Here is a 19,303-nt window from a genome sequence, read left to right as displayed (position 1 = left end):
ATAGGTGTTGAATTGTGAGATATGTGAAAACATGTGATGGTGGATTGTGACATTATGAGATGTGAAATTGTGAATGAGTTTTGGTTGTGAATAAGTGTGTGATTAACTCTTGATGTGACATTATTTGTGTTGTAAGCTATGAATTATACAATAACCCGACCAGTGTTATCTTGAGAAAAGTGTAAATGCGCAGTATTAAAGAGAAAGTGTAGGTTTCCTATTTAGGAACCAGTGTTAAAGAGAAAGTGTAGGTTCCTATTTAGGAACCAGTGTTAAATTGTAGCGCAATATATTGTACGTGTTTAAGACACGAGTGTGAGGTCGTGGGTATTGTATAATTCACTAGCAGTGTCTGTGTGCTAAAATGATTTTAGGGGTTGGACCTGAATCAGGAGGGAGAGGCCCTGACGGACTCTTCGGAGTGTAGGCCTTGGGGGTCACCGGGTTTGAGTGCTCCTTTAAGCCTATGCTGATCCCATATGGTTGGAGCATTCTCGCAAAACATCGTGACCCTGACTGGTCTCCCTATGATCTTACTTAGTGAGAGTGACCTGACAAACCCATTGTGTGGTGTGTCTTGTTGTGTACTCCTAAGCGCCCCAGGGTGGTTTTTCACTGACATGGTACCACATTGCATATAGGCTTGAGTCTTAGCATAACTGTCTCATGTGCTTGCTAATTGTTTATTATGAAATTGATGTCTTATTATGTCTTGATCAAATAATGTGATTTTTGTGTAATGTGATTGATGATTGAAAAGTGTGATTGATGGATGAAAAGTGAACTTTGAATGACAAAGTGGTGGAATTACGTGAATTACGTGTAAGTAAATTTTATTTAGTTTATATGATATGTATATCTAGTTGTCTTGTTTCTCTATTAGTTAGGAATGTGATAACTCACTCCCCGTGTGTTGTTTGTGTTTGGATCCTGTGATGATCTTGAACTTTGTGTTCGGGGGAGCAGACGACTAGGTGAATTGATTTAAGGAACCTTTTGCTGAAGGACGTCGAGACACAACGCTCTGATAGGATGTGGCATTGGGGTATAGGGTTTTATATTAATTGTATGAAGTCTTAAACGGTCTTGCTTAAACCGAGATAACTTTATTAGAAATTTGGACAAGTTTGAATATGATGTAGAAGAAAGTGAATGTGAGCCTTTTATCCTTTTGAAAAACTTGTATTTACAAATGTAAAAAAAAAAATACTATTAATTAATATTTGGATTTTTATTCCTTTATCAGTATATATGTGAGAGATAGATGGTGTCACAGTAAGAGAATCTTTTATCACATATATTATTAGGTCTAATTATATGTTTCTGATAAGTAAATCAGTATTCATTTTTTTGTCTTTTAAAATTAGTTGTCTTTATTTAGTTTTTCATTTATGAAAACATGACATTTTATAACTTTTCTTCTTCTTCGTATCTCCCTTTTCTTTTTGACTAATATTAAATTCTTTTATAAATATGGTTTTTCTAATTCTTAGTTTTTTTACAGTAAATATAAAATATTTAATATGTTTCTAAAATATTGTATACAATTTATTTTTCATTTGATATTCAAGAATTAAGATTTATAAAAAAAAATTATAAATTAATACTTCAATAAATATTAATCATCAACAAATATCTTTTGTGATCAACATTTATTAGCAGCCAACCTACAAGCTTAATTAAAGGATATAGTCATATTCATTATAATAAAAAAAAGGAAAATGTTTAATGAATACCAAATGTGTTATGAGAGAGAGAAAAAAAGAGATAATAATATAAGTATAATATATATGATTTATGATATGATAGGAATAAAGAGATAAAAAAAAAAAAGAGATAGTGATAAGATCAATGTTTAAAATAAATAAATATTTATATATTATTATTAAAAGAAAAAGATACACTGCTTCTCGGAGATTCAACTTCTAAATTTATACTTGTATCTGAAAAAAACTATCTAATTTATAGATGTAGATGGGTTGATGGTCCCAATTAAGCACGTGAAACATGGCCCTTAAATTATTATATGTTGGTAAAAAAGTAAAAAAAAAAAAAGAAAAAGTAAAAAAGAAAAGTGATGTTGGATAATAATATATGGACACTTATACGACATATCATCGTACAACGATAATGAAACAACAAAATCCTGCCAAAATAATAGAAAACATGTATTATTTTAATGATATCATTAATCGTAAGATCTTCAACATAAGTCACGATATCTCTACTAAAAAAATTATAATAAACACATCATAAATTTGTATAAAAAAATTATAATTTGTTTTATAACAAAGAGAGAAAAGAAAAGCGAGAGACGAGTGAAATAAGATCATCGATCAATATGAAAAGATAGAAAAAAATAGCATTGTTTAAAATGTTGTAATTAAAAGGTATTATATGATTTTTTTTTAATAATCTCTAAAATTGACTGCGAGATTTCAAAGATGGAATTAAAAATTTTAGATGAAGTTTCGAGTTGACAAACATACAAAACACATGATCTCGTTTTATTATGGTCAAAAGTAATTGTTAATAATACTAGAGATTTGCATGAAATAAAATGATTATATATATATATATATATATAAATAAATAAATAAAACAAACTCATTGGTATAGTTGTTTGTCGTTGATATGAGGTTGATTTGCACTAAAACACGTAAGCGTTTGGGACACTGAAGGGGGATTAGTTCACAAAATTTTGGGGAGGTTAGCTTTTGGCTGCACACTGTAGTGCATGAGGCAGTGCAGGAACGAATTGACTTTTCATCAAAATGAAGCAGCAACGTACCCGTCTCTCATGGACAAAATACCCAATTTTCCCCTTGCAAAAAATATGTTAGGCAAAGGTAATTTAAATGGGCCCTTCTGACCCACAATTTCATTATCCGGGTCAACCTACTCCGCAAATTTAAATGAGTTAATTTTTTTCATGTGTGTCTCGCAAAGTGCATAATACTAAAATATTAATCAATTTTTAGTTTTATTAATAATTATTCTTTGTTAAAAAAAATCTTATTAATACCTTTACTAGGATGATCTCCTTTCTCAATCACGATTTTTTTATTTATAAAACTTAAATTTAAAATTTTACTTAAAGATATTGAATCTATTACTTATCATATTAATAACTTGATAAATACAAGAATATCTATGATATTGATGTGAAGTGTATTCACTAGTTTTAGACTTTAGTGATGATTAATGTTTGTGGGAAGATATGACTAATCATGATTAATGAGATGACTTCTTTACCCTGTTATATTTATCTACATTATTATTTCACTTCAAAGCGAACCCATAATTGCTGTACCAAATGTCAAACGACCAAATCAACACAATAACAATGCTAATCAATAAAATTAAATAATGTATTAAACGCAAACCAAGTCAGAGTATGACCAAGAGGAAAGGGAAAAAAAGGAGTGATGCTAAATTGGTGTGAAGCGTTTAATTGTCATTACAGCAAAAATTACAGTGCAGTGCAATCTAATTTAAGTGCGGACTAATCAGGTTTGTGTATTGTCATACTTCCTTGTTTTTATATCTAAGACTCAAATACAAAGAAATGTTTGTTATTTTTTTTATAAGATCTTATTCACCTTCTCTTATATTAATTAATTTTAGACTCAAATACCTCTAATTAATTATACTGGTAGATTAATTATAAAAGAGAGACGAGTTCATATCAAACAAAAGAAGAGAAAAGACTATTAATAAGAAAAATAATTCTAAAAAAATAATTCTAGTATGAAATTAGTTATTTTTACTTATATGAGTTCATGGAGTACTTTTTTTGTTTCTATTTATACGACACAGTTATTTAATTCATCACGATTAATTAGTAATATTTCTTATTTTTTAATGATAAAATATTTATTGTATTTAATATTTAATTTATCTTTATATTATCACTTTATATATCTCATTAATTTTTTTACTCAAAATATGATAAAAAAATATAAAAAATAGGACCAAGACGCTTGATAATATTAGATAAGATCAGTGACAAATCTAGGATCTAGGATCCTAAATTAGGAGGAATAATTTATTTAAAAATAAAATTAATAATTATTATCATGAAAGAAATAAAAAATTAAGGATAAATTATTTAAATATACAAAATTAGGGAGACAAAATATATACATTCAAGATATTTGTATGTAATTTTTTTAAAAGTGAAAAGTTACAACTGTACCCTTCATTCATATGTGGATGATCAAATTGAATAAAGAGAAAAACCAAAGACAAAAACAAAAGAAAAGAAAATGGAAGTATCAAAGTCTAAAACGCATTAAAAAAATAATTGATTTGGTAATCGAGTTGGTTCAGATTGAAAGGGAATAAATTTAATAATTGAATCGATTATAATTAGTTTGATTTAGATTGAAAGTTAGAAGGATAAATTATCCAATTTACTTGATTTGACTTTGATTATTCATCGAATCAATCCGTAAACTTAAGCTGTAACTTTCTTCTCGATTAGGCTTTGACATGTCTTGTGTTAAATCTGATCACATATATTAACAAAACTACGTTTTGCAATAAAAAAAAAAATTAAGAGGCAACTATTTCGGGTCACCTCCTCCCCTAAGCAAACCAAATATAGCCAAGAAACAACTTGTTAAAAAAAGTATAATCACAAAATTTTATCGAAAAAATTGATATAAAAAAAATTCTAAAACCAATGAATGTAAATATTTTTAAAAAATTAAAATTTAATTGATTTAAAGATATTGCAAACTGATTAATTTATGAAAATGTTAAAATAAATAAATAATTATTTTTAAATTTTTAAACTAGATTCACAGTGTTATCTATTATTTTTAATTATTAAATCAATTAATTGTTTTATTGATTAAGATACACACACGTTATCTGCTAATTTAGATAGATATATTGAATCAATTAATAATCATTAAATTATCATTATATTAAGTAATTACATAAATCCTTTTTATTACACAATATTATGATAATCATTAATTAATTTACTCTAACTACATAAGTATATACTTTGTACAAGCTTTTCTCCCGGAAATTGTCCCAACCCAATGAAGCTGAGAACAAAGGCTTTTAAAAAGCATAGCGTACCAAGAAGCTGTATTTTATTGATGTGGACCTAGCCCCTTAGTCTTGTTGCTGTATTGAGTGCAACTTACATCTGCATGACTGCACCTACCCATGAACATGAACACCTACCAATGAACAAAAGAAGAAGAAGATATTATAAAAAAAAAGACAAACTTAATTATGTCGGCAGAAAGTAACAAAAGACAGAACTGAAGCACAACAATTGATTCAAGAACAATAAATAACCATTACATAGCTATCAATCAACTCCTAGGTGCCGTCTAACACCAAGCAGCACTTAAATTGTGACAATTACGATTCGTTTTAATGGTGAGGTTACGATAGAAATGGGGAACAAGGGAACCTTGATTTCGAGGACAAGAAAACCTCCAATTACACTAAAGATTACTGGCGATATATTTATACAAAACTTCTACCCCAAGCACACGCAATGGAGCCGTAGACAGTCAAGTAAAATCCAATCCACGAAATCATTTGATCTATGGACAACATCGTTGTGGTAAAGGCCGTAATGCCAGAGGAATCATTATCGCAGGGCATAGAGGGGGAGGTCATAAGCGTCTATACCGTAAAATTGATTTTTGACGGAATGAAAAAAACATATATGGTAGAATCGTAACCATAGAATATGACCCTAATCGAAATGCATACATTTGTCTCATACACTATGGGGATAATGAAATTCTTCTTTGTTTCTATTATTCATTTCTATGGTATTTATAACGATTTTCTACAGAAAGATAAGAATTGTCACTCACAAGGCCAACGAAAGAAAAAGACAAAAAGCAATAACAGAATGACAATTATCCTAGTAACAAAATTGTAGAAATATCCTAAGTTGGTTGTATCGGAATGGTTGGAATTGCAGAGGGAAGGATCTTGCAAGATCCTGCAACCTTGTCTTCTTCTGCCACTACACTACACAAAGTTAACAAGGAACTTGGGCTTTTGTAGTACCCGCTCGGGCCTGATAAATGTTGCATTGTTGCTATCAATACCTACCCTTAGAAAAATAACCTTGTCCTCAAGGTTGTAGAAAAAGCCTGCCACTAGTCCCACTTTCCCATGTAGTGTTGTTCTACTCCATGTGTGGCAACAACTTGACTGAAGTATTGTGCAATGTGTTGTTCTCCCAAAACATCATTTCCATTGATAAAATAACCGACATTTAAGAGATATTTCACTCTAGCTCCTCTAGGTAATAGAGCACAAAATCGATCACCATTAACTGAAATATGAGAACCATGTCCTTGATAAAAAATTAGTTCAAAATAGTAGTACTCCAGGAAGTTGGTGTACTGTTCCCCATGACTTTTCCACAAGACCCCACCAGGTGGTTGCTTTGTCCTATAGACCAAGCTAACAAAAGAAACAACTCTAAAACCTTTTTTGTCCTTCCTTAGAACCTAAGCAGTAGCAACAACAACAGCCAACTCAGAACCAGTTCCAATCAAAATAACATTAGGCTTGTTACCTAATGAGTTATCTGAAATAATGTGGCCCCTCTTTTCAACTTCCTCGTTAGAAGTTCCTAGAAGTTGGGTCAACTTTTGACTAAAAAGTGCAAGAATTGAGGGTGTCTTCCTGTTAACCACGACAACTTTATATGATCCAACAGTTTCATTACCATCAACTGGACAAAGCATCAAAGTGTTTGACATTGCCATGAAGCTTGCCAAGTGCTCTATTGGCTGACAAAGTGGTCCATCCTCTCCAAGTCTAATCGAATCATGAGTCAACACATAAATAACTTTAGCTTCACACAATGCATAAATCCTTATGGCAGCTCTCATGTAGTCAATCACGATAAAGAAAGTTGCATAGTATGGAATGAATCTGGTGCTATGAAGAGCAATACCATGATAGATTGCTCCCATTCCATGTTCTCTAACACCAAATCTAACATTGCGCTCTTTGATATTATTCTTTTGGAAATCTCCATATGATTTCAACAAGGTCATGAGGGAAGAGGCAAGATTTGCACTGCCACCAAGTAGACCAGGAAGAACCTTAAGAAGGGCATTTAGATTTTCCTTAGACAAATTTCTTGTAACATCAGTAGGGTTTTCTGGAGTGTATGTCGGAAGTGCTTTTGCCCAACCACTTGGAAATTTACCAGTAATAATAACCTTCAACTCTACAACTTCAAACACATGGAATGGCTCGTGTAGTCATCTAGGATTCTTCCTTGTAGCATCCACTTCTTTAGCACCTAATGCACTTGCTTGAACACTATAGGAGTTAGCCTTGCTAGGGGAACTAAATCCAACGGTAGTGGTTACCTTGATCAAAGTGGATTTGTGTTTAATAACCTTTGCTTCCTTAATGGTTGCATGAATTTCAACATATCCAGTATTTTCATTCTTCACCCGAATTACATGCCACCTAAGTGCCTCAAAACATTGATCAACATTCGCAGTGAATATAATCTCAGGGTCACCACCAATGGAGATGTGGTTGTCATCATATAAAGCTAGTGCTAACCCAACAACATTGGCAATGCCCTGACCAGGAGGACCTGTAGTCACTTCAATTCTAAATGGCTCAAAGTTCATAGGATGCCCAGGAACCCTAGTTCCCCATTGTCGGAATTCCTTCAGGTCTTCTTCCAGAACATTATCACAGCTTGCAAGGTGAAGGAGAATGAATTGAAGCATGCAGACATGTCTAGTAGAAAGAATGAAATGGTTGAAACAAGTGGGATTATTGGAATAGTAGTTCATGACCTCATCGTAGAGAATGTGATCCATTGTAGCACACCCCATTGGGAGACCAGGGTGACCAGAGTTGGCCTTCTCAATAGCATCTGTTGAACTGGTCGTGCCATTGAACTCCAACACAAGCTCTGGGGTAGGAAGAGGGTGATTTTGGAGCCTCATAACCAAGGGCACCCTAGTGAAAATGCCTTGGTCAAGTGGCAAACTAATACCAGCCAAAGCGTCCAGAATATTGGTTTTACCTGAAGATTGATCGCCAACAACCTCAATGGAAGGAAGCTAAATCTCACGCATCTTCGTGAGAACCATCGAAGACATTTCCTTAGCGGCGAACTGCTTGTCCTCACCCTTGTAGTTGACCATAATCATAGGTTTGTCAGGAGGACTAGGGATATCCTTAGATGGCCATAGTTGCAAATAATTCTGAATAGAGGCGTAAAAAAATCTCCTTCCACTTAAACACTTAACATCGAAGGTGGTGTTGACGGGGTTCATAGTGACATGGTCCTTGGCGGAGTCACTGGTCAAACATTCGGTGAAAGCAAAGTGAGATGATGTGATTCTGTTATGCTGAGCAATGGTGAGGATTTTGACACGATGGTGCTACCACACCTCGACACAGGAGTAGGTGGTGCTGGAATTGATTCTGATAGCAGAACCATCTCATTTTCTGGCCATGGGGAGCATATTTGACAAGGGGAGGTCGATTGTGGTGTTATGTGGCTCTATCGCTAAGGACTCCACCGGTGGTGACAAATTTATTTTGGGTTCAAGATGGTGGGAAACTGCCATTGGAAGTGGAGCTGACATGGGGACGTCTGTTGGTGGGGACTGTGTAAAGGAGGAAGACGGGCTGGGTATCATGGTATTCAGTTTTAGGAGGATGGCGTCGAGCTTGAAGTCCATGGAGGCTTGGGTCACAACGAAGCAGAGTTGCATGGCAACGAGTTTGGCAATGACAACCTCGAGGTGGTCCAAGATGATGGAGGAAGGTTCGGCCTCTGCCATTGGAAGACAGATCCTAGATGGACTGAAGCAATGGTTGATGAGATGACAGATTTAGAAAAAAAAACACTTGGGATCTTGTGTCCTTAACAAGAGGGAAGAAAACTGTGAACTGCAAATGAGTATTTACAATCAAACACAAAGCTGATGGAACTATTGAGAGGTATAAAGCACGACTTGAGGCTAAAGGTTACACTCAGTCTTATGGTGTAGATTACCAAGAGACATTCGCACCGGTAGCCAAGCTCAAGACTGTGAGAATACTTTTGTCACTAGCAGCAAACCAAGATTGGCCTCTTCTATAATTTGATGTGAAAATGTTTTCCTACATGGAGAAATTTTAGAAGAAATTTATATGGATTCCCCACCAGGCATGACAGATTCAAATGGGGTAAAGGTTTGCAAATTAAAGAAGGCTCTATATGGATTAAAACAATCCCCAAGAGCACGGTTTGGAAGGTTTACCAAGTCTATGAAGGCTTTTGGCTATTGAGCAAGTAACTCTGATCACATCTTATACGTAGATGACATGATTGTTACAGGAAATGACCAAGATGAGATTTCTAGTTTGCAACAATACCTTGCATCTGAATTTGAGATGAAACAACTTGGAAACCTCAAATATTTTTTGTAGGCCCAATACGGATTGGCAATCCGTATGGGTCATACAAATTGTTGATCCGTATTTTGCTTACCTCCCTTTCTGCGACGACGAAAACCGATCAAAAATTACCGTATACTCCTCACAAACGTATACCATTGGAGACCAAATACGCTTCCAAACCATCTTTAACGAAAGCAAGTTACACTAAGTGATGGAAATTTTGCGAAACAAAATGACATTGTAGAAATGAAAAAATCCTGCTGCTATTTATAACCGAAACTATCATAAGGGTATTTTTGGCATTTTGGAAAAATGTTGGGTGCCCAAAGCAATTCCCCTTCATCTTTGATGTTTGTTTGAAGCCTCAAGATAGCCATACTATCCAGCCCATTGGAATTTCTTGTGGCAAGAGATCACTATAACCCACACGTCTATATGATGTAGGGACCAAGATACTAAATCCACTTGTAACGACCTTCTTTTTTTATTTTAAGGTTGTCACTAGGTTTTGATAGCTGAAACCTGATTAATGAATCTACTACCACCTACACTTGGTTCGAGCCCTCTTTCTCCCTATCCCCCTCCACCAAGTTCTCCCCTTTACTTAAAGACTTACTCTCCTCCTTATCCTTCAAGGCTTCTATCTTCAGGTTCTGAACTATCTTCTTCTGTCAGCCATAGACCACCTCATTGTTAAACCCCACCACAACTATACTCTTTATTTGAGAAGCCCTAAGTCTTGGGCCAAAATAAAGTGTGTCAACCTCTTCCTCGTCATAGTTCTCATCCCTTAGATCACATGTTTTTAGTTGGTTTGTAACTAGACAATAGAGTAAAATTATTTTACTTAGTGCATAACTTTTTATTTTTATTTTTATGTTTTACTAATAAAAAATCATTTAATTACAAATTATATAATGTAAAATAAAATACCATGAACAAAAATTAACTTAAATATTAAATCTTTGTAATTATTATTATTATTATTATTTAATACTCCCCATAGACTTACATATAAGAAAATAATTGGTGGATTGGAATATAAACAATACTATATAATGTCATTATTCCTATTGCCCAACAAGTGCACCAACTGTATTTTGATTTTGGTTTTCATCTGCCAAACCAAGTTTAAGTTTGGTATTGTATTGTGTTATATAGTTTAGAGTAGATGAGAATATGATTTGGATCGTGGCCTATCAAAGGATAAGCTTGGTTTATATAAACACTTAAAAACGTAAAGTGAAAAACTGAAAATAAGCCTTTTCTTGAAATTAAAACTAATCAAGCACATAACTAAAAGTGAATCTACAACTAGAAGTTCAGTCAAATTGGCAAAAGATTCAAGCTTTATCAATAAAAAGAAATTTGAACAGGGTATATCGATTATCCCAAAATCAAAATCGATTACACTTGTGATTGGAGGCCTTGCTGATAATATGCTTTTTTTAATTGATTTTTACTTTAATCGATTACACCGTCATTTGTTTAAAAGATTACCTCAATTTGACACTTTATTTTAACTTATTACATCTTGGATTAATCCATTAAATCAAAATAAAAAATGATCATGTTCCTGTTTTAACTGATTACATCACGGATAAATTGGTTACAAATAGGTTTAACTTGTTCTTCTAAAAACACTAAGATTATGTTTTAATAATTGACTATACAATCGTATTAATCAATTAAAAGAATTAAAATGCAACCCAGAACAACTCAAGAACAAATTAATCAATTACAAGTTCGAATTAATCAATTATTACAGGTTTATTTTGAAAAATATAAAGGCAACTAAGGCTCATTTGTTTCATAACTCTCAATTACAAGCTCAAATTAACTCTTTTATCTTTATTCTTTTATGTATACTTCATTTTCTTAACTATCGTATTCTAGTGACAGGTTCAGAAATTTTTTTAGAGAGGACAAGAAACTAATATATAATATTTTAGTTTAATATTTCTTTTACAAAATACATTAACCGTGTTATTTTTCAGAAATGTAATATGTTTAGTGTTAGAGGAGTAGGAACAAGAGTAGGTTGGGTCATCCGAGAAGAACCTATGACTTAGTCTATTTAAAATCTAGTTTCATATGATTTATTTAATTAAAAGATTAAACTTGAATTAAAAAAAAGATTAAATTACTTATTTGATTCCTATAGTTTTTATGATTCTTACTTTTTTAGTTTTTATAGTTTGAAAGTGATATTTTTAATCCCTATAATTTATATTTTAACTCTCTTTTAGTCCCTATAATTTTGAAAGTGATCATTTTAATCTCAGTTTCATGATTCTTACTTTTTTAGTTTTTATAGTTTTTAAATTATAAGGACTAAAAGGGAATTAAAATATAAACTATAAGAATTAAAAAGAATACTTTTAAATTACAAATAATTAAAATATAAATTATAAGAATTAAAAAAAAACGACTAAAAAAGTAAGAATTATGAAACTAAGAGACCATAGATGGATGGATAATTTAACCTTAAAAAATTTATTTACTTAAATAAATTAGATGTTCAACCTGTGGAAAAGTCTATTAAGCCTTATTCATTTAAATATAATTAAAATTAATATTTTGATATAAGTTAATAATCTCATCATAAATAAAAGAAATCTTGTAAATGAAAAGCTAATTATTATCCAGTTAAATTAGAACACCATTTTTAAGGCCGTGACATGAGTTTCTGACTCTTAAGTTCTATATATACAATCTCATTTCATTGAACGGAGTCAAGAAAGCACAATTAGAAAGTAAAAACCCTGGCAGCCTGCCTATGTGACTTCGTCTTCATCTGGTCTTCCATCGACTGACTTCACATATTCCATCTTTGTTTTTCATTTTCACGTGGCAACAGGTATGTAACTCATCACTCACCTACATCTGGATAACAATATTATGTAATGTATTGATTTTAATTTTTTTTTATATAGACATCCTTTTTTCCTCTTTTCAATGAATAAAATTGTAATGGCTCTGGAAGATCGGTGAATCGCATTGTCTTCTCTTTGTTCCTTTTATTTCTTTATAATACAGTACTTTTGTTGTTTTGTTAAAGGTTTCTTTCTTCCTACATTTGGACGTTAGTGCAACGTGTAAACCAACCAATAGATTTAGGAAATATACTTTTTACAACATTTTTCTTTCTTTATAACACCCTTTTTGCAACCTGATTCCATAATTCCAGCAACAAGTCATATTGACCAAAGTGTAATATGTACATACGAGTTGTGATTTTACCATTCCTGAATTGTGATTTTATCATTAGTCTACAGTTTATGTCATTGATATTATACTATTAGTATTTTATGTCTTAAGACTATTTGGTCATGTAAAGCTTCAGGCCTTTGTGGTAGTGTTTTTAAGGCTTAAGACCTACTACAAAATTATTATGGATTTTGGTAATTTGATTGTTGTGGAGTTTGTTTTGTCACTTGTCATGCCTAGTTCTCTCTGCTGTTGTTTTGCTTTTTCTTTCCTCTGTTTTTAACAGTTTAATTGTAACAAAAAAAATCCTACAGCTTTGGTAATTATAATTATGTTTCTTCTATTCTTAAGGTTGTTTTGAGAATAATTTAGTCCACCTGCAGAACACCAGCCACCCGGGGATAGAGAATTTGCACATAAAAAATTATCATTTGCTTATAAAATAAAAATACTTTGGAATTTTTGTTCGTTATATTTAAATTCAGACATGATTTTTTTTAGCATGTCAGCTTATTAATGTTTGGGATAGTAGCATGTTTAAATTTTGGTTAGTCTATTTAATATTTACAAATCTTAATATAAAATAAACTTTTAAATAAATTAATAGGTCAAGTCAGATTTTTAAAAAGATGAAATCAAACCTAAAAAAAAAAAAATCTTTGAAACAGTAGATCAGATTTATGCCTTAGGTTTATAAAATAGGCTAGGTCTATTCACCTAAAACCTCGCCTGACTTTCCTATTTTCATTCCTATAGAAGAAGATTAAAATTAGAAGGATAAGATTTTAAAAGTAATACTAAATTATACTCTTGTTTTTTTAGGAATTATTCTCTCTTTTAGTTCTTATGATTTTCTACATTGAATTTAAGAAATAAATTATCATGAGAGCAAACCCATTCTTTTATGGGAACAAAAACAAAATTATTATATATATTTAATTAAAAAATATGTTGTGGGACCTCCTACTTATCTTTCAACTTACCATTTTCATTTTTGTTTCTAAATTGTATTTTAATATTTTTTAAAAGGAATGAACAACAATCATAAATAACCATGTATCACGATATAAATCATCTATCATAAATAAAATAAATAAATTATGTTAAAAATATTTATTTATTATGAATTTTAATTATAATTTAATTTATATATTCAAATTATTTATTATTATAAATTTTAGTTATATAAAATAAATATATTTATCTTATATGTGTGTTGAACGATAAAATACTAGTTATTAATTTAATTTATCCATGTATATAGAGGATATTTCTTATAAGATAAGATAGAGAGAATTAAATCTAGATTATATAATTATATATAGAGTAAAGATTTAATGTAAAAAAATCATATAATTTTTTAAGTGGTTACATGATATCAAATCTTGATCGTACATATTTATTTATATAATTTAAATTTAATTTCTCTTACATTCATATAATAAGATATATTTCTCTCATATATATATATATATATATATATGAATAACTTCTATATATATAATTTATCAAATATTTGTTAGGAACATGGCAAAATGCAAAACCCTTCAAAAGAATGGTTTTTTTTTTTTTCCTCGATCGTTTATGATATTTTAACTTAATATATAGTCAATTCTGCATTTTATGACCACCTTGGCACCTTTGCCTTTGATTTATAACAGATGAATAAAACATCTGTGTCCGCAGAGAAGAAAAGATAAAGAAGTATGTCCTACAATTTCTTTTTCAGATTCAACTTATTTTATAGTGGCTTCGCTTTTTAGCGTAATAGTCATTTCTGCAATTAATGCAGTGGACCTAGCTCTTCATATATGATCTTGCCCTTTGATTTATACCAGATGAATATAGCATCTGTGGCCGCAGAGAACACATAAAAAGGTAAGTCCAACAATTTATTTTTCAGATTCAAGCATAATAAACAACCATTAAAAATAGCTATCAATCAACCTTTTGGCTGTATATATATACAATTTGAAATGGATTGGTGTTATATCATACTAGAAAAAATGAAAATTAGGATGAGAAAAGAAGTATAAGGAGTAGTCATTGATAACAGTTATCCGATTAAATTCAAGCATCCTATTCATACGAATAAATACCATTTGACTGTATAACAAACACTAGCAACAGAAAATATTACAAAAAATAAATCTGATTAGACTCATTGATTTTGAATTGAAAGAAATAAATCTCGGAAGGATAAAAAAACTAATTATCTGATGTAATTATTTCATGATCAGATTCTACCTTAGACCACTTGTTAATACGATTACGAGCTATAATAACCTGCACAGTAACATAATGATTCATTCGTTATATAATAAATTATAATTTTTTGCGGGGCAAATCTAGAACTAAGAAGCAATAAGAGGTCATGAATCAAATACCTGCTTGTCCCAATCAGTTTTGTAGGTGATTACAATTAGCACTACAGTTAGAATAAATGTTCCAAACAACATTCCAATCCAAATACCCTAAGAAAGAAGAAGATTTTTTCAATAGAGAAACACCAATCAAATACAAGTATGCAACCTGAGAATGAGAAGAATACCGACCTTGACTTGCAAATTCAGAACATTACCAAGTAGAACTCCTACAGGAACACCTATGATGTAATAACACCCAATATTCACATATGCTACAATGCTTTGCCACCCTGCTCCAATAGCAACTCCTGTTGAAATCACACAATTACAATGTTTAAGTGCATCATTTCGTAATTTTTGTTTCTTTGGTCCACATTCAATATTCAATTTTGATATCAGACTCTAGTCTTAAACCAACTTGGAGGCCAAATGTTGTTTAAAAATACCCGAGAGTACAGGTTGGACACTGTTTAGTAGAATAGAGATTGCCAACAAAGGTGACAAGTCACCAACAGCCTGGGCCACGTCTTTATTTGTGGTAAATATGTAAGCAAGTTTTTCCCTTAAAAATAAGAAAAATAAGAAGAGAACGAATCCAATGGCCAAGGATGTAAGCACTGTCACAACTATAGAGAACTTTGCAGCCTTGGAGCTTCCTTTTCCAAGCTCGTTTGCCACTCGAACACTGCAAATGAGAAATGATAAAGTTAAAATTCCATGGTAAATGAACAACAGATGAAAAATTGGTAGGTTTATGAGTGTTGAGTTCTTGTGAGGTTGACCCTCTTGTCAGAACCATTCACAGCCCCTCAAATGCTAAGCTTGAAAGGCGTAAGTGCTTGTTTCGGTCCTCCTGGCCAAATGGTCCAATTTCTATTTCACAGATAGCAAAAAGAATGACTACAACAAAAGGAAGAGAAAAGAATGCCATTACCTTGCAGCAGCCATGAAACCAAGTGATATCATCATTTCCCATCCATTGATGTTGAGGCTGTAAACAAATGAAATTTGATCTTAAGCAGCGAAAGAGAAAAGGCTTTTATGCATTAGGCCAATACGACCAAGTAGCTAAGGTGGATACAACATATAAATTATCACAAAACAAAACAGTTTTTTTTTTTCCTTTCTTCTTTTTTTGTCAATACACTCTTTATTATTAACTAACATTTATAGGAACTCAAAAAATAATGTAAATCTCATTCCGATTTGATGTGTATTACTCAAAATTTCATGAATTCAAATTAATTTCGTCCTATAATATAGCATTTTTCAAATTCTAACAAAGTGAGACATTAAAGAAGGAATACCATATAGATAGAGCATCAATTTGGACCTCAGCATTTTCCATGTTGCCCGTTAAGAGAACCAATATTGTGTTGTACCAGAGCTCAAGACTGTAAAATATACCATAGCTCCAACTTAGGAAGACATATATGCATTATGTATTTTTGGGATAAGTTGCATAATAGAAATTTAGATAGTTAATACTTTGTATTCTACATTCATCATAAAGAAAATCCAAATTTATATGGCAGTCATGGCATTTCTAAAGAGCTTAGCCCATTAGTTGGTAGAGATGAAAGCTTACCATAACATGACACCAGATGAAAGGGAAAGCTTGACAACAGGCCAGAGATCTTTGAATGCTAAAAATGAGAAACCCTTCCATGTATCAGAGCACCAACCACATGTAATAAATATTAGTTGACCAATATTAGGAATCCAGAATGCCAAACTTGTTGAAGTCATTGCACCAGGAATCTCGAGCTTGAATTGAATTGTCAATAGCCAAGAGAGAAACACATGAATAACTATTGAGAAAGCCGCCAAGAGTGCAATGATGGTGTTCCTGCTTTGAGATTGCAGGAAATTTTGGCAAGTGAACGAGGCAATAAAAGCAAATATGATTGGAATTGACCAAAGAGAAATGGTTCCTGCCACTTCTGCTATAATCTCATCTTGGCCTAAGAGCATCAAAATGGGTCGTGTGAAGATGAACACCGGAAGAAGGAAGAGTGTAGTTAAGGACATAACTATCCATGATCTTTGAAGATACACTCCCATCATAGCATATTCTTTTGCACCGTATGCTTGTCCACATAGTGTTGACAGCGCACTTGACATTCCTAACTACAATTGCCAGTTGACACACTCAAATAATTTGCGTTACAACCATAGGCATTTTATATTGTAATTGCAATTGCAATAACAATAGGGCGCCAACACATTTTTGTTGAATGTATTGCATTTGTAGCCACATTTGTAATTTCAACTTTTTAATCTACTTTAATATCCCATTTCAATCTTTGATGTATTTGTTTTTCTTACAACTCCTGATTCACCAATGATTAAAATCACTACTATAACACCAATATAGATTCATACGAACCAAAAACAAAAGTCAGGAAATCTTTATGTTACTCATTGATGAAACAGAGGAAAGGGCAGAGGTCTCTGTTTCTTTGAATCATTATACAGAAATAATATCTTGCTTAAAATTGGAAAGGGTATGTTCGTGGCACAGATAACATTTTATATTGTTGTTACTTTTTCATAATTAGGTAATCATGTATAAAAGGACTAAACCCCCATTTTGGTTCTTGACATAGTAAACTCTGAAATTAAAAAATATATCAAATAAATATCTGAAATTGCATGCATCTATGTCTCTTGCCACTTGCTAGAGATGAACCAAAGGGAATAATGAGACAGGGACTAATATATGGAGCGTTTTTTTTCTTACATACAGCTTGTAATATAAGTATGTTAGTCCGAACCAATTGTTACTATGTCGTTTTTGAGTCATAAATTTGTGAGCTATATACGTGTTTATATGGACCACCGGAACAGCTTATAATGGTAGTACGTAATTGTTTTTTATCTTTAAAAAATAATTTTTTAATTTTATGATAAAGCTCATAAATATATCATCAAAAGGGAATGGGCGAAAACAAGGAAAATAAAACTCGAATAGTTGAGTAACATTGAAATAGTCTCATATCCTTTAGAAATTGAGATTAAAATTAATCAGTTTCTCTTAACTCTAGATGTTTTTTAAAGACAAATCCGTGAGACCGAAAAATACTTATTACGGAAAAGTAAAATAAAAAAAAATCATACATGTGTAAAAATTAAGAAAAGGAATGGGATGAATAAGCATGCTGATACGTGGATCCTCAAGAACCTCTACCCTTTGCTACTTTGTTTTTATTTATTAATTTATTATTATAAAGAGAAGCTCCTAAGTCCTAACTCCTAAAGGCCACCACTACCTTTTGACTAGGAGAAGCTATAGTTGTACTGATTCTCTAATGTAGTCTAAGGTGTCGTGATGGGTTTGACACATGATCATTTCAGTTTTTTCATCAACACAATCTATAAAAGAAAAGGTGAGTTAATTATTATCTTTTAAAAGAAAAACATATGTGTACTTAAAATGGTGTTGTTTAATCAACTAATATAGTATAAGTAATTGATATGTTAAAATTAAATTATTTAAATTTAATTTTTGTTTGAAATAATTTTTTGTCGAATTTCAAATTAATAAGAATTCCTTCTCTCAAATGAACAGGAGAATTAAAAAAAAAGCTTATTATTTTTCTAACATAACAGTTTCATAATTTTAATTAAAATCAATAATAATAGTTTACCCTTTCATTCACTCTCTATGAGTTGACTCATGTGTAAATTTTCTTCTTAGTAAATTTTGGTAGACTCTATAAACTCTAAGTAAATTTGACATAGTTTATCATCAAGTTAACAAATTAAAAAAATTAAATCAAAATATAAATTATTTTAGTTTGTTTTCTGTCTGTTTAGTATTCGACATATCTTTATTAAGTGTATTGTTTTTGAATAAAAAAAAATTCATCTTTAATAATATCAAATCCTTGTTCTCTAATAATATCAAACCCTACATGAGAATGATATAACATTTACAAATTATTATCTAGTAGTGATGTATTACTAGACTTAATTATTTAAGTATTGTAAAATTTATGATTTACTATTTTATTTTATTATATTGTTGAAATGTTTAATTGATATGTTATTTATAGATATTTTGTTATTATTTTTATATGAAGTGAATTCTTATATTTACGAATTTAGTTCACAAGTCGAATGTATGAAATTCTCACAAGTTTATTTAAACTCTTAAGGTTGATAACTTTGAATCTGATCAATAAATTATTATGCTGTCCAACCTAGAACACACACCAATTGACATGCTAGACGTGCAGGAATAGGGACGCTATATTTGATGAGAACAGTAAAAAAAAGACGACAGATCGAGTTTGATATGAAGC

General features: G+C 31.4%; 1 protein-coding gene and 1 pseudogene across 1 annotated transcript; both read right to left on the bottom strand.

Annotated features, from left to right (window-relative positions):
* Positions 1 to 6,143: 6,143 nt before the first annotated feature.
* Positions 6,144 to 7,973, bottom strand: LOC100799017 (transketolase, chloroplastic-like; annotated as a pseudogene).
* Positions 7,974 to 14,159: 6,186 nt separating this feature from the next.
* Positions 14,160 to 18,360, bottom strand: LOC100797962 (protein DETOXIFICATION 21). The gene is made up of 7 exons (XM_006604218.4): positions 16,585 to 18,360; positions 16,304 to 16,390; positions 15,931 to 15,987; positions 15,443 to 15,681; positions 15,186 to 15,304; positions 15,018 to 15,104; positions 14,160 to 14,916 (listed from the first exon to the last, which is right to left on the bottom strand). The coding sequence occupies exons 1-7, from the start codon at positions 17,118 to 17,120 to the stop codon at positions 14,839 to 14,841; spliced, it is 1,203 nt and encodes a 400-aa protein (XP_006604281.1). The 5' UTR covers positions 17,121 to 18,360; the 3' UTR covers positions 14,160 to 14,838.
* Between the last annotated feature and the right edge of the window lie 943 nt (positions 18,361 to 19,303).

The sequence above is a fragment of the Glycine max genome, chromosome 19 (assembly GCF_000004515.6).
Source record: "Glycine max cultivar Williams 82 chromosome 19, Glycine_max_v4.0, whole genome shotgun sequence".
In the NCBI taxonomy this organism is placed as follows: domain Eukaryota; kingdom Viridiplantae; phylum Streptophyta; class Magnoliopsida; order Fabales; family Fabaceae; genus Glycine; species Glycine max.
The sequence above is the reverse complement of the archived record's forward strand: the minus strand, read 5'-3'. Positions and strand labels throughout refer to the sequence as shown.

Excerpts from the sequence above, each read along its gene's own strand:
- LOC100797962 (XM_006604218.4), bottom strand. The coding sequence starts at position 17,120 with ATGTCAAGTGCGCTGTCAACACTATGTGGACAAGCATACGGTGCAAAA. Across the intron at positions 16,391-16,584 it reads TCATCTGGTGTCATGTTATG|TCTTGAGCTCTGGTACAACA; the intron begins GTAAGCTTTCAT and ends TATATTTTACAG. Across the intron at positions 15,305-15,442 it reads TGTCCAACCTGTACTCTCGG|GAGTTGCTATTGGAGCAGGG; the intron begins GTATTTTTAAAC and ends TGATTTCAACAG.